Genomic DNA, 13,251 nt, shown 5'->3' on the forward strand with positions numbered 1-13,251 from the left:
AAAAGCACTTGTTAGCACCAGTTAGCCATGATCAATCTTTCGTTTGGAGATACTCTTTGTAAATATTTGAAAATATACATCTGATAAGTCTATTTCACTACAAGACTTCTGTTATTCTACCTTCCACCCCAAAATTAAGTAACACGCCTTATCAATTTAATGCGTGTGCAGATATTTCCCTTGCAATAGTAAGTTCTAGAATCTCGGTCTGTGAACATTTAACATTACTGTTGAATTATTTTGTCAATTATGTCAATAAGATACAAATGCTGTATCCAAGTATACGGTCATTGGTTATACATCAATTTTTGCTGCTATTACATACAAGTCAATAACGTTATGGATAGTAATAATAATAGATATAATATGTACATAAATATTTCATATTGGCACCTATGCAATACTTGCTGTAGTAATTTGCAGAGCCAAAACCTCATAAATTATTAATTCACACTGCACAAACGTTGTACGTTGCACGCCAAATTAAAATTGTGCAACTAGTTATTAACTAGAGAGCAGCAGCTCTTTCAGTACTCTAGGTGACAGAGATCACGAGGATCGGTATGGCACTCTGATGCACAATACTGCGATGTGGAAGGCAACGGGCAACCACCACATTATGATATCCCAAGTAAAACTCATCGAAACAAAATGATGACCTCTTCTGGGTAAAGCACTCCCATTCGGATGTCCGGGTCTACTGCGGAAGATGTCATCAATAATTGCAATAGGGGTAGGTGCAATACATCACGAATTGAAGCGTGAAATGTTAGAACAATGAGGCAAGTAGAGAAATTGAAAAATTTAAAGGATATGGGTTGTTCTAGTTTTAGGGAAATGGGGAGATTAGCTCAGGATAGGAAAGAGTGGAGGTGCGTGTCCAACCAGTCGTAGGACTGATGACCTTATGATGACTATGATGAACTAGTTATTTGGATCGTGATTGTGGTCAACGAATAAAAATTCGCTGTTTTATTTAAAACATTTACTTGAACTTCTATTTCAACGATAAAACTAAATTTCAACGTCTAAATAATGAGTCTTTAATGAACTATTAAATTCGTCCGACAATGGTAACTATTTCAAATTGTTCTTACTGGTACAAAACTGTGACTTGTTGAAGACTTGAAGTCTGAATTTAAAATACTTAATACGTGATAAAATATGAACTAGTTTTAGTTTATGCACAGCATTTCATTATGTTAATGTCACATTTTATTAAACAGGTCTTTCTTGTCTGCTTCGTGCAATCTTATTAAAAAGTTGAAGATGGAATTTCTGTCGCTGTCGAAAGTTTCCCACTTTAATAGAGGACTGTCACCCTTGAATGTAATTTTTGAAAGAAAAGATTCGTAGCAAGTTTCCTATGAAATTGAGGGGATTCTAGAAGTTTGGGAAATGAGGAAAGCTTCAAGATCGCCTTTATTCCTTTAGAAAAGCAATTTGGGTTTTTACGTATTTCGCAAACATTTGCCTTGCTTGGTTTCTTCGTATTATTTGTATATCCCAAAAAAAATCTATATTATGTCTAAATTTCATGTTTCCAGCATCCCCCTTACGGTTACTTGTTTTTTACCGACTTCAATAGGTGTAATTAAACATTGACCTCAAAGAAGCCCCTTCCAACTTATAAATTTTTGTGGAAACCTTACATTAAAATGGATACAAAAAGATAAGCCTGTAGCAATTCCGTATATTATAACTACCTTCATTTTTAATTATTTTAATATAAATAAAGTTTTAAGCATTTAGATGTGGAATTATATGAGAATGGGGTTATAAATTCCGATGATAGAAAAGGTGAATAATAAGGAGCCACTAGAAACAGTGAGAGAATAGGTGCTATGGATGTCAACAGGAAATAGGCCAGATAGGTTAGTAGCACACCTTCTCAGACATGAAAGACTAGTTAGAGACATATTGAAGAAGACACAGTAATTAGGGCAGGGGGACATAGATTAGATTATTGTTCGCAAATATATATAGAAGGTGTAACAGACATAAGTGAGAAGCTGGCAGGAAGTAATAGGTGATTGTCAAAATTGGTGTTTTATTTCTTTTGTATTTTCTTGCTCATATTTTGTTTGTTATTTGTTAGATTAAGTATGATTCAATGTATTTACGAGGGCGGTTGAATAAGTACCCGTGTTTGAAGACATAGGACGCTCCTGAGGGAAGTTGGTGTTGTCATCGTGTGCTGCCATCTATCAAACCACGCCAAAACGAATTTCAGACTGATTGATAGCTTGGTTTGGATTTGGCAGCCATTCGACTGAGACGTGCTTCGTTATTTTCGCTAAGATGGAAAAAGAGCACTAACGTTCGGTAACTCGCTTTTTGTTTTTGGATGGGAAAAAATGCGAGGAGATAAATCCAAAGTTGGATGCTGTTTATGGAGACATTTCGCCATCTATGACCACACTTAGATATCGCTTTAACGAATTTAAACGTGGGCAAAGGTCCGTTTTTGATAGGAGCGACCAGGAAGCCTGGCAAAAGTTGTTACCGAGAAAATCATTTTACGGATTTTTTAGGAAATGGAAGATCGATCACTGGACAATACTACAGTGAGTTATTGGACCGCTTAGACAAACAATTGAAGGAGACACGGACGCATTTGACGAAAAAAAAAGGTGCGTTTTCAAGACGATAACGCACCGGCACATTCATCAGGAGTTGTTGCCGCCAAACTGCATGAATTACGTTGCCGCACACCCCGTACTAACTCGATTTGTCTCCCTGCGACTTCGTCTTGTTCTCTACCATGAAGAAATGACTCGCGAGAAAAAAATTTAGCTCAAACGAGTAAGTCATCGCCGAGACAGGGGGGATTTTGGAGAGTTCGACAAATCTTATTTTTTGGAGAGGTAAAAAAAATGGTAGGGAAGTTTGGAGAAATGTATCTTTCTAAAAGGGGACTATGTTGAAAACTAAAGAAAAATTAAAAAAAAAGAAGTGTCTTCATTTCTTCAACACAGGTACTTATTGAACCGCCCTCGTATGTTACGTCGGTTGTTTATTCTTTTAACGTTTACACCTTGTACTGTATAATCAATCAATGTGCAGTTCAATAAACTGGTCAGTATAACACTGTAGAATTGAAGTTTGAAGAAAATTGAAATAAAAATTCAAGATCACTGGAAGAAAAATTAAAAGATAACCTGTAGAGTTGCGTGCTCTCTTTACGTTTGAACCTTGTACCTATTCTGTCAATCGATGTGCAGCTTAATATAATAATTTAGGGATACAATATCTATCATTAGAATACGTCAGTATGTCAATGTAGAACAGTGTTGAAATGGCATGATACTTATTTACAGGTTTGAATCATATTGCCGCTGTAGATGACAAAATCCTTGTTTTCACAGACGACCATCCCCAAAATAGTACAATCCTAATAGCAGGAAATGTTGACTTCTTCATGTGATAGTGTGAGAAATTTTAAAGGAACAGTTGCTGCATCCTTACTATTTGTAGCGAGTGCAAGCCTAGCTTGAAACTGATTTTCAACCGGGAGTGGATTTGTGTCACTAGATTCGAAAGAATAGTGCTGCATAGCCTAATTTTTCCTATAGGGTGTTGTTTACAGACAAATGTAACACGAAGGACGGAATTTTGAATTTTCGTAACAGTCATTATTAGTACGACGCAAATCTGTACTTACGGATGCACTTAAATAATTCATTTTGATCGTAAAAGGCATCTAAACATTATCTGTAGCAGTAAATTGTTTGTTTACCTTAACATTTAATTCTTCACGGATGTAGCTGCAAAGTTTTTATCGCAGTACACACCGCGTTACCAATTCACGCACAGGGTCGTCTTCGAATTGTAATTTGTGGTTTTCTTAAAAAAACAATTTTACCCTTAGAAAATACCACAAATGGCGTGGTGAGCGTCATCTGTAGTACGATGCTACATTTTAGGATTACGTGTACAAACCACTTCGAATTATTTTGTTCGATTATGGTAACGTGCCTATCACGTTGAGGTGAGCTACGCCGGGATTCGTTTCAGCAAGTAGATATCCATATTTTTAAATGGACCTTGTTGGAGCATATGTAATCCTCAAATGTAGCATCGTACTACAGATGGCGCTCACCACGCCATTTGTAGTATTTTCTANTACGCTACTGTCCCATCTGTATTAATACTATAATTTACGCCTACTGAAAGCTTATTTGTGTATCGGTTCGAAGTGATTCACCCAAATAGGTCATAAATAAGCATGTACCTGCGCGACCGCTAGCCAGATTCCTTCGTCCGACCTGTACGTATCCTTGGGTTGCTGCTGTTACCTCCTGATAGCTTAGCATACTTCGTTTACTTTCTCTAGCGATTTGCCCCTTCCAATGTTTTGGACGCCCACTGGTAAAATCGGAGGTAGAGAGAAAAGAGCACATTATACTCTCGACTCTTGTACATTAAACATAGTTTTTTGTACAGTACTTGTCAAAAGTATTGTTCAGTCATGAATAGTAGTGCGTGTTGAAAACAAGCTTTAAGACCTTTAATGTGTCTTTAAATATAAACAAACATCTTGTTGATATTTTCAGTAGTAATTGGTGTCAATAACAGCACATTCGAGCAATGCAATTTTAGTGAATAAAGTGGTCAACTTTTCCGTGCAGTACTGTACGGATTATACGCTCCTCACCAATTGAGAGTTTGGCCGAAAGTTGTCTCCTTGCTTTTCTGGCCTAGTGCTGTTCTTTTCTCCTTTGCGCCGGTCAAACTGAAGGTCACATCGCTACAGTAAACGAAGTATACCTACACTCTTAGGTACGTACCTATCGTTGGTTTGCTGCTGTCACCTCTTTATAGCTTACTGGTGAGTAAAACCAGTACCGGGTTCGGTTCCTGGCAATGGAGTGACAGCAGCAACAATTTCTTCTCATTAATTTGAGGTTACTTTTAGTGGGTAAAATAACTCAAAAATGAATTCACTAAAGATTGAATTAACGCTACAAAAATTGGAGGTCGATATGAGCCTATGACTTCTCCAAAAAAGAAATTATTATTAAGTTATATTTTTAATTGTCTTTTGGACACCACCATAAATTCACTCAATAAAAGATTTGAACAGTTAAATGAATACTCAGAATCTTGACATATAAAAAAGACTGGAAAAACCAGACCTCAAACTCAGTAGTGATCTCCAATTGAAATTAACTGTAGGCTCTAAATCAGATATAGGAAGATGGTTGTATGTTCTGCGATGAACTCATAAGTTTGAAATCTTTTCTGACTGATCAGGTGTGTGATTACTCCTGTCTTTATTTTAAATTTTATCAAAGATCGTAACTTAAAGAGCTGTATACAAATGTATGGATAACATTGCGAATATTGGTTACTACCTATACCTGTAACTGTGGCTAATGGGGAAAGGAGTTTTTCTAAGCTTAAGCTGATAAAAACCCATCTGCGATCAACAATATCTCAATTTAGATCGATTTAAAATTGCGGAAAACATAGGTTTTGGTGTTTTAATAAAAGAGTTTGCCTGCAGAAAGGCTAGAAAAGTAAAATTTTATTATTTTTTTAAATAAATGATTGTTTCATTATATTATAACATCCTTTTTTCCGTATGGGTTTCAATGGTAGATAAGGGACGCCGTCGAAATCTCGCCCAGGGCGCTGGTAGTGCCAAAACCGGCACTGCAGCCAGGTCATAATAATGATTGTAGTATGTAATCGCAAATAATTGATCTTGTTTCGAGGACATTAAAAAAAATAAACGTTTTGACCATAATCCTATACGGTACAAACAATCAACAGTCGGTGACTTAACTGGTCGAAATCTAAACCCTCGCTCATATTTCATCCCTTTCCTCTACTGAAAGTTTCTGTGTGCAAAATTAATGATGACACATCTGCAGCTAACAAGAACGAAATAGTGATTCCCATCTGTTGGTTTCGATAAACTTATGTATAAGAACTGCTTAATTTTGCAAATGTTACGAGCATCTCCTTGTTCCGAGGTTTTTCTTTTCTCTCTCACAACATTACACTACGAAGTTTTAAATACGATTTATGAAGTAAAAGTTGTGCGGCGCCTGAACTCTAATCATTTCAGAAGTAGAATGCCGAAAAGTTTACGAAAAAGGTTACAGATTAGAATGGATTCCCTCTTTTTTTTTATTAGTTTTTCATCCCTTACACACGAATGTTATTGTTTTATTTTTAATAATCTTCATACCATACTTTTCTGTCAATGCCGCTTCTATTTTAACTGTAATTCCTACTTGCTATCTTATCCTAAATTTGATCTTTATTACATCCTAAATATTTTAGTGAATTAATTTTGCCCACTATAGATAATCACAAATTAATGAGGAAAAATTATTGCTGTTGTCTTTAACTCAAATATGAATTCACTAAAACATTGAATTAACGCTACAAAAATTCAAAATATCTCATTAATAAAAATGATTATACATAGGTTCGACGATTCTGCGACCTATACTTTTACAGGCCTGACGCTGGAAGCTGGCGGAAATTTTAAAATGGCGTAGATGCGCGGTGGCAAAAGTAGGCAGTTTTAGGTATAACGATTGCAACCCTCTTTCTTCAGTATCCCTATCAGGGACGTAGATTAAATATTTAAAAATAGGGATCAGTGAGTAAGTAATAGACATACAAACAGAAGAAGTAATTGTTGCTGTTGATGACAGTGATAGAGATTCCCATGATGACAGTGAATGTGAAAACTAACTGTAAAACAAAAGCAATAGGTTTATTTTTTACGTTTCTACATTATTTTCTAGTACGCTACTGTCCCATCTGTATTAATACTATAATTTACGCCTACTGAAAGCTTATTTGTGTATCGGTTCGAAGTGATTCACCCAAATAGGTCATAAATAAGCATGTACCTGCGCGACCGCTAGCCAGATTCCTTCGTCCGACCTGTACGTATCCTTGGGTTGCTGCTGTTACCTCCTGATAGCTTAGCATACTTCGTTTACTTTCTCTAGCGATTTGCCCCTTCCAATGTTTTGGACGCCCACTGGTAAAATCGGAGGTAGAGAGAAAAGAGCACATTATACTCTCGACTCTTGTACATTAAACATAGTTTTTTGTACAGTACTTGTCAAAAGTATTGTTCAGTCATGAATAGTAGTGCGTGTTGAAAACAAGCTTTAAGACCTTTAATGTGTCTTTAAATATAAACAAACATCTTGTTGATATTTTCAGTAGTAATTGGTGTCAATAACAGCACATTCGAGCAATGCAATTTTAGTGAATAAAGTGGTCAACTTTTCCGTGCAGTACTGTACGGATTATACGCTCCTCACCAATTGAGAGTTTGGCCGAAAGTTGTCTCCTTGCTTTTCTGGCCTAGTGCTGTTCTTTTCTCCTTTGCGCCGGTCAAACTGAAGGTCACATCGCTACAGTAAACGAAGTATACCTACACTCTTAGGTATGTACCTATCGTTGGTTTGCTGCTGTCACCTCTTTATAGCTTACTGGTGAGTAAAACCAGTACCGGGTTCGGTTCCTGGCAATGGAGTGACAGCAGCAACAATTTCTTCTCATTAATTTGAGGTTACTTTTAGTGGGTAAAATAACTCAAAAATGAATTCACTAAAGATTGAATTAACGCTACAAAAATTGGAAGTATCATATCCTAAATAATTTCAACATCTCTTCCCATTTAACATGAGCAAACACTTTTTCTACGAATCCTATGTATAGGCTTTCTTTTTCTTTCGTTTTCTAAAGCAATATCCGTATAGGTAATATGGACTCACATTTTCCTGTTTCCTCTCATCCCGAATTGGTCATCTCCGAAAAATTTCTTCAGCCCTATTTTTAATTTTTCTCTTTACAATTCTAGTTAAAATTTTTGACACATGAGAAGTTAAGCTATATTTGTTCTAAAATTCTCGCAAATATTTGCCCTCCGTCTCGTAACTGAGACCAAATAGTTCAAACAAACGACTTCTAACCTTTTTGACCTGCTTGTAGTAACTTCCACCTGCACTCCATCTATGTCTGGTACCTTACTATACTTCGTTTACTTTCTGTAGCGAATTGACCATTTTATCCACTAAAATTGCATTGCTCAAATGTGCTGTTATTGGTACCAATTACTACTGAAAATATCAACGAGATGTTTATTTATATTTCAAGACATATTAAAGGTTTTAACGCTTGCTTTCGACTCGCACTACTATTCATGATTGAACAAAACTTTTGGCAGGTACTGTATGAAAAAGTATGTTTAATGAACAAGAGTCGAGAGTATAATGAGCTTTTTTCTCCCTACCTACGATTTTGCCAGTGCGCATCCAAGACATTGGAGGGGCAAATCGCTAGAGAAAGTAATGAAGTATACGTATATTAATTAAATGTTTTAATGTTAACACATACTTATTAGAGCAGGTAACACAGTATATATATATATATGAAATCAGTCGGCTAGATCAATCGGCGGAGTTATCTTAATTTTTTGGAAAACATGGGTTTGTATTCTACACATTGTGATTTAACGCTGCGAGATAAATACGTGATTTTTTGTATGGTAACAGACAAAGGTTCACACTAACTCGGTACATTCTCAGTTTTCAATAAGTTGATCATTAAAAGTTGTTATAGGTGTTTAATGTTGATGTATTTTATGGGACGTATATTTCCAATGGAAATGAAAAAATTTAAAAAAGGCCTCTGAGATGCGTTAGAACATAGCTTTGTTTATCTTCCTACAAAATTTCAAATCTCTATTTCAAATATTAAACTCATGATATCCATAATATACATACAATGTAGAAATCTTCCCGAAGTGAGTTAGTTTTTAATATGAAATATTCTCAATTTTTACCCACTACACTTCCTCAAATTAATGAGGAAAAATTTTGTTGCTGTTGTCACCCCCCCCCCCGGGAATCGAACCTGGGATTTCTACATTGTATGTATATTTATATTCAGTATATAGTTACATTAGTTCCACGGATCTGTTACTCATAAGTACGGTTTGTCGTTGTTGCTGTTGTCATCTCACGTAGCTTAATTAGTGGTCAAAGCATTGGCGCGTAAAGCCAAAGAGCCCGGGTTCGATTCCCGGCGGGGCAGTGACAACAGCAACAAAATTTTTCCTCATTAATTTGAGGAAGTGTGTAGTGGCTAAAAATTGAGAATATTTCATATTAAAAAATATCCAGAATAGGTAAGCGTGTTTTTACTTTACGGCGCGAGTACTACTGAATCCCCTTAAGCTCTTTTCTNTGTGACAACAGCAACAAAATTTTTCCTCATTAATTTGAGGAAGTGTGTAGTGGCTAAAAATTGAGAATATTTCATATTAAAAAATATCCAGAATAGGTAAGCGTGTTTTTACTTTACGGCGCGAGTACTACTGAATCCCCTTAAGCTCTTTTCTCATTGACTTACACGAATACTTTAAAGTAAACTTATGTTGTACTATGTATTAAGAAAAATTTCTACTTCGTTTATGCACCATGTATCCGCGGCAGACCCAATTTTATTTTATTTTTAGGTTCATAATGTATAAGAAATTCATGATTAGAAAGATAAAGTCAACTTACCTTTCTAAACTACCTAAACGTTGATGAGATCTTGCTAAATTTAAATATGATTCCGCTCTCATATTTGGATTGTCTAATTCTTCTGATATATACAATTGTTTATGAGCCAGTTCCAAGGCATCTCTGAAATCAAAATAAATATATGAGTATAAATAAAAACGCACTCAGTAAAAGAAAAGATATCAATAATCAGACTCATAATTTCTACTTATTTTTAATTCGTTCGTTTACGTTCGCTCGTAAGCGTCGTGGCTCTAATTGATCAGTGCGTGTCACGCGTTTGTCAACCTCCCCACATCCCGTGCAATGTACCTGTGTATTATTATTATTGTTTCGCTTTTTAATATATTCAGGCTATTTACAGTCACTTTCCTTTATCAAAACGAAAAAACAACTCAGTATCACCAAAAAATTCAATTACATTTATCTTCCTCTTAACTTTTCACATATGCTTACAATTCGTATCTTACGGTAAATAATCTAGATCTAGAAGAAAAAAGAAAATACTACAAATGGCGTGGTGTGCGCCATCTGTAGTACGATGCTACATTTGAGGATTACATATGCTCCAACAAGGTCCATTTAAAAATATGGATATCTACTTGCTGAAACGAATCCCGGCGTAGCTCACCTCAACGTGATAGGCACGTTACCATAATCGAACAAAATAATTCGAAGTGGTCTGTATTCTGTCGAAACTGCCAGACGCGGATCGCGATTTCGATCTTTTTGGATCTCATCAACGCGTCGCAGGCAGCTGTTAAGACAGCAGGTAAAGGTTGGTCTGTGTTCTGTCGGAGCTGCCTGCAACGCGCTGATGAGATCCAAAAAGATCGAAATCGCGATCCGCGTCTGGCAGTTTCGACAGAATACAGACCACTTCGAATTATTTTGTTAGAAGAAAAAAATTTAAATGCAAAACAAATTTTACATTTTTATAAAATCATCTATAGTAGTAACCACTTGGTTCGAATTGGGTGTTAACGTTCAGAAACATAAAGAAGAAAAAGCTTCGAAGGAAGTCTCTGGCGCTTTTCCGATGAAAGAAGTGCATTATGAAGGGATGAAATAAGCTGTAAAAGAAAAACAAAATGCTTGAAGAGCCATAAATGCGTCTTATACACGGAGAATGTCAATAACGGGAAGACAACAATGAAAAACGTTCAGCAGCATCGGAACGAGTATTGACATTGAGTTTATTACCACTAGTAAGTGTGAGTAGTAGTAGCCATAAAATGAACTTTTCGTGCTTGTGAAGATTAGACGCCTGCTGAAGAGCAAGCTCTAGAAGTCTACATAGACACTCTCATAAAAAGGAGTTTGATCCTGTAAAGAATTTTAATCAATAATAAAAGCACGATGACAACATTGTCAAGTCTGTAAGGTTTTTCTGTCAACAGAAAAAATGCATATAAAAATGTATTTGTGTTTTATAATGATTTATAGGTATTTGTTTTGAATTAAAAACACTTCAATAAATAAAACACGATGGTTCATAACAATCTATTTAATCTATTATAGCTCGTTCGGAAGAGATGATTTTGCTGTGGAGGTGGTCGATAAACTATATCTCATTGAGAAAGATAGGGAGCTAATATAGTCATAAGTATATAACTTAATAAATATACAAATAAGTTCTGAAATAAAGGTACAACAAAATATATATATACAAAGAAGAGGCTAGATACAAGAGGTAAATACAACACAGATACAACAATAGATTCAAGAAATTACAAGGGGTGCAGATGGTTAGACATTCTAGGAAGGAAGGTATAAGGGAAATTTGGCAATAAAAATGAAAGTAGAAATAGTCACGTACAACTAATAAATAGATGGTAATATGCTCAAGATGAATAAACTAATAACTATAATAAAATAAACACAATGTCCAATTCACAACAGTATTTATAAAATAAATATAAAAAATTAAGACATTAATAAAAAGAAATGAAAACATTGCAAAACATACAAATTCTTTACTCTTCGTTGAAAACCTTTCCCTCTTGCCTAAAAGGCTCCGATTGACACTTTTTTTTATATCTCTTCAGCATCCAACAGTAGTCCACCATTAGTTTCATATCCTATTGCTAATGATATTTTTTCACCATTTGTTTTATGTCTTGATAAAAACATTCACCCCACTATTTACCAACGTCACCTACATTTGCATGGAAATGGTCTAAATGTGTATGTAAAAAATTTATGTAGAATTTCCTTAAAAGCTTTCCGGTCACTTCCTTCGGTGATGATCATTACGTCTTCAAACTCATCTGTTTTCAATTAGAAGTATAATTTTAAGACCAACAAATATGCCTTCTTTAATCGTCGCCTCTGATAGACCAGGAAATTTTCAGTTTTTCACACAAAAATTGAATCTGTTTAAACCTAGCAAATTAAATACACAGTGAAGGCTTGTAATGGAGATAACGTACTAAATAAAACGCCCATATTTAAGTGAATTAAGATATCTTGTGCTAATGAAATTTGATTTACTGTCCGGATGATTGCTAATTTTCGAAAAAATTCTGTCAGAACATTATACGTATAAGTTATCTAATCGATTGATGCAACATGACAGCCTTCGCATAATCAGCAGCGATATCCCGCGAGCTTTTGGCTCGTAATTCGATACCATGTTAGATCAATTTCTCTACTTAAGTTACTGAGATTTATTCTTGTTCATTAAATCCAAAGGAGTCATATAGGCTGAAGGTATAGTGGGGAAAAGGCAGACAGAGGTATTATAACCAATAGAAACGAATATGGGATACTATGCAATTTTTAAAGTTGCAACTATCGTGAAAGAATATGATTAACTCACTATATGTATATAAAAAATATAGAAAACACATAGTAACTTTTCACTGATTTATTTAAAAATTCAACATGTTTTGACAGTGGTCTATCATTATCAAGAATAGACAAACATACTGAGTAAGAATTGGCAGCAAAAATTGAAGTGCACCCTGTTTAGAAGATAAGTGAACTATCTAGGCCGTGTCATAACATCGGAATAAATTAAGTCCGACCCTACGAAGTTAGCATACCAAGTTAGCATACCAAAGCATCGGCACAAATTTAGAAGTTTTCTGGGACTGCTCCTACTGTCGAAGTTTCAGACGAGGATTTGCCGATATAGCCCGATCACTACATAGACTTACAAAAGATGTAATTTCATTCCAATGGGCACCCAAATGTCAAAAAGCATTTGACAACTTGAAGACTACACTCTCTGGACTCCAATCTTGACATCCCCACAGTTCAGCGAACGCGTTATCGTTGATGCCGATACTAGTAGTGTGAGACTTGGTCCAAAGTATAAGACGAGAGGAAAAGGACATCGGGTACTTTAGTAAAACACTCTCAAAACAAGAACGAAATTATTGTGTGACCCGTCGAGAGCCACTGGCTGGGATTAAAACATTAGAACATCTCTACAAGTACCTATAAGGACTGAAGTTCCTTTTAAGGACGGATCACGCCTTCCTGAAATGGCTAGAAGACCTTGCAAGAAAAACTGCAAACATTGTTTATGTGTGGAATCGAACCACTGTTCAGCCTGAGGAATCCTGGAAAGATAAGTAATTGATCGATGGCCAAATGAACGACGAAAATATTGGTCCAATATGACCATCGTGGGCACACATGAGCCACCTCAATCATCAAACGAAAAGTTATTGGGCCCAGTAAAATACCCTTGCCT

The 13,251-nt window shown here is 35.7% G+C and overlaps 1 protein-coding gene across 1 annotated transcript in view; it reads right to left on the reverse strand.

Annotated features, from left to right (window-relative positions):
* LOC108740305 (43 kDa receptor-associated protein of the synapse homolog) overlaps window positions 1-13,251 on the reverse strand; it is a 105,887-nt gene that overhangs the window by 55,359 nt on the left and 37,277 nt on the right. Inside the window, exon 3 of the mRNA XM_025979084.1 lies at window positions 9,549-9,671. Coding sequence (XP_025834869.1) covers window positions 9,549-9,671 — 123 coding nt within the window. The remainder of the gene's footprint in view (window positions 1-9,548; window positions 9,672-13,251) is intronic.

This window comes from Agrilus planipennis, unplaced genomic scaffold (assembly GCF_000699045.2).
Source record: "Agrilus planipennis isolate EAB-ADULT unplaced genomic scaffold, Apla_2.0 scaffold26, whole genome shotgun sequence".
In the NCBI taxonomy this organism is placed as follows: domain Eukaryota; kingdom Metazoa; phylum Arthropoda; class Insecta; order Coleoptera; family Buprestidae; genus Agrilus; species Agrilus planipennis.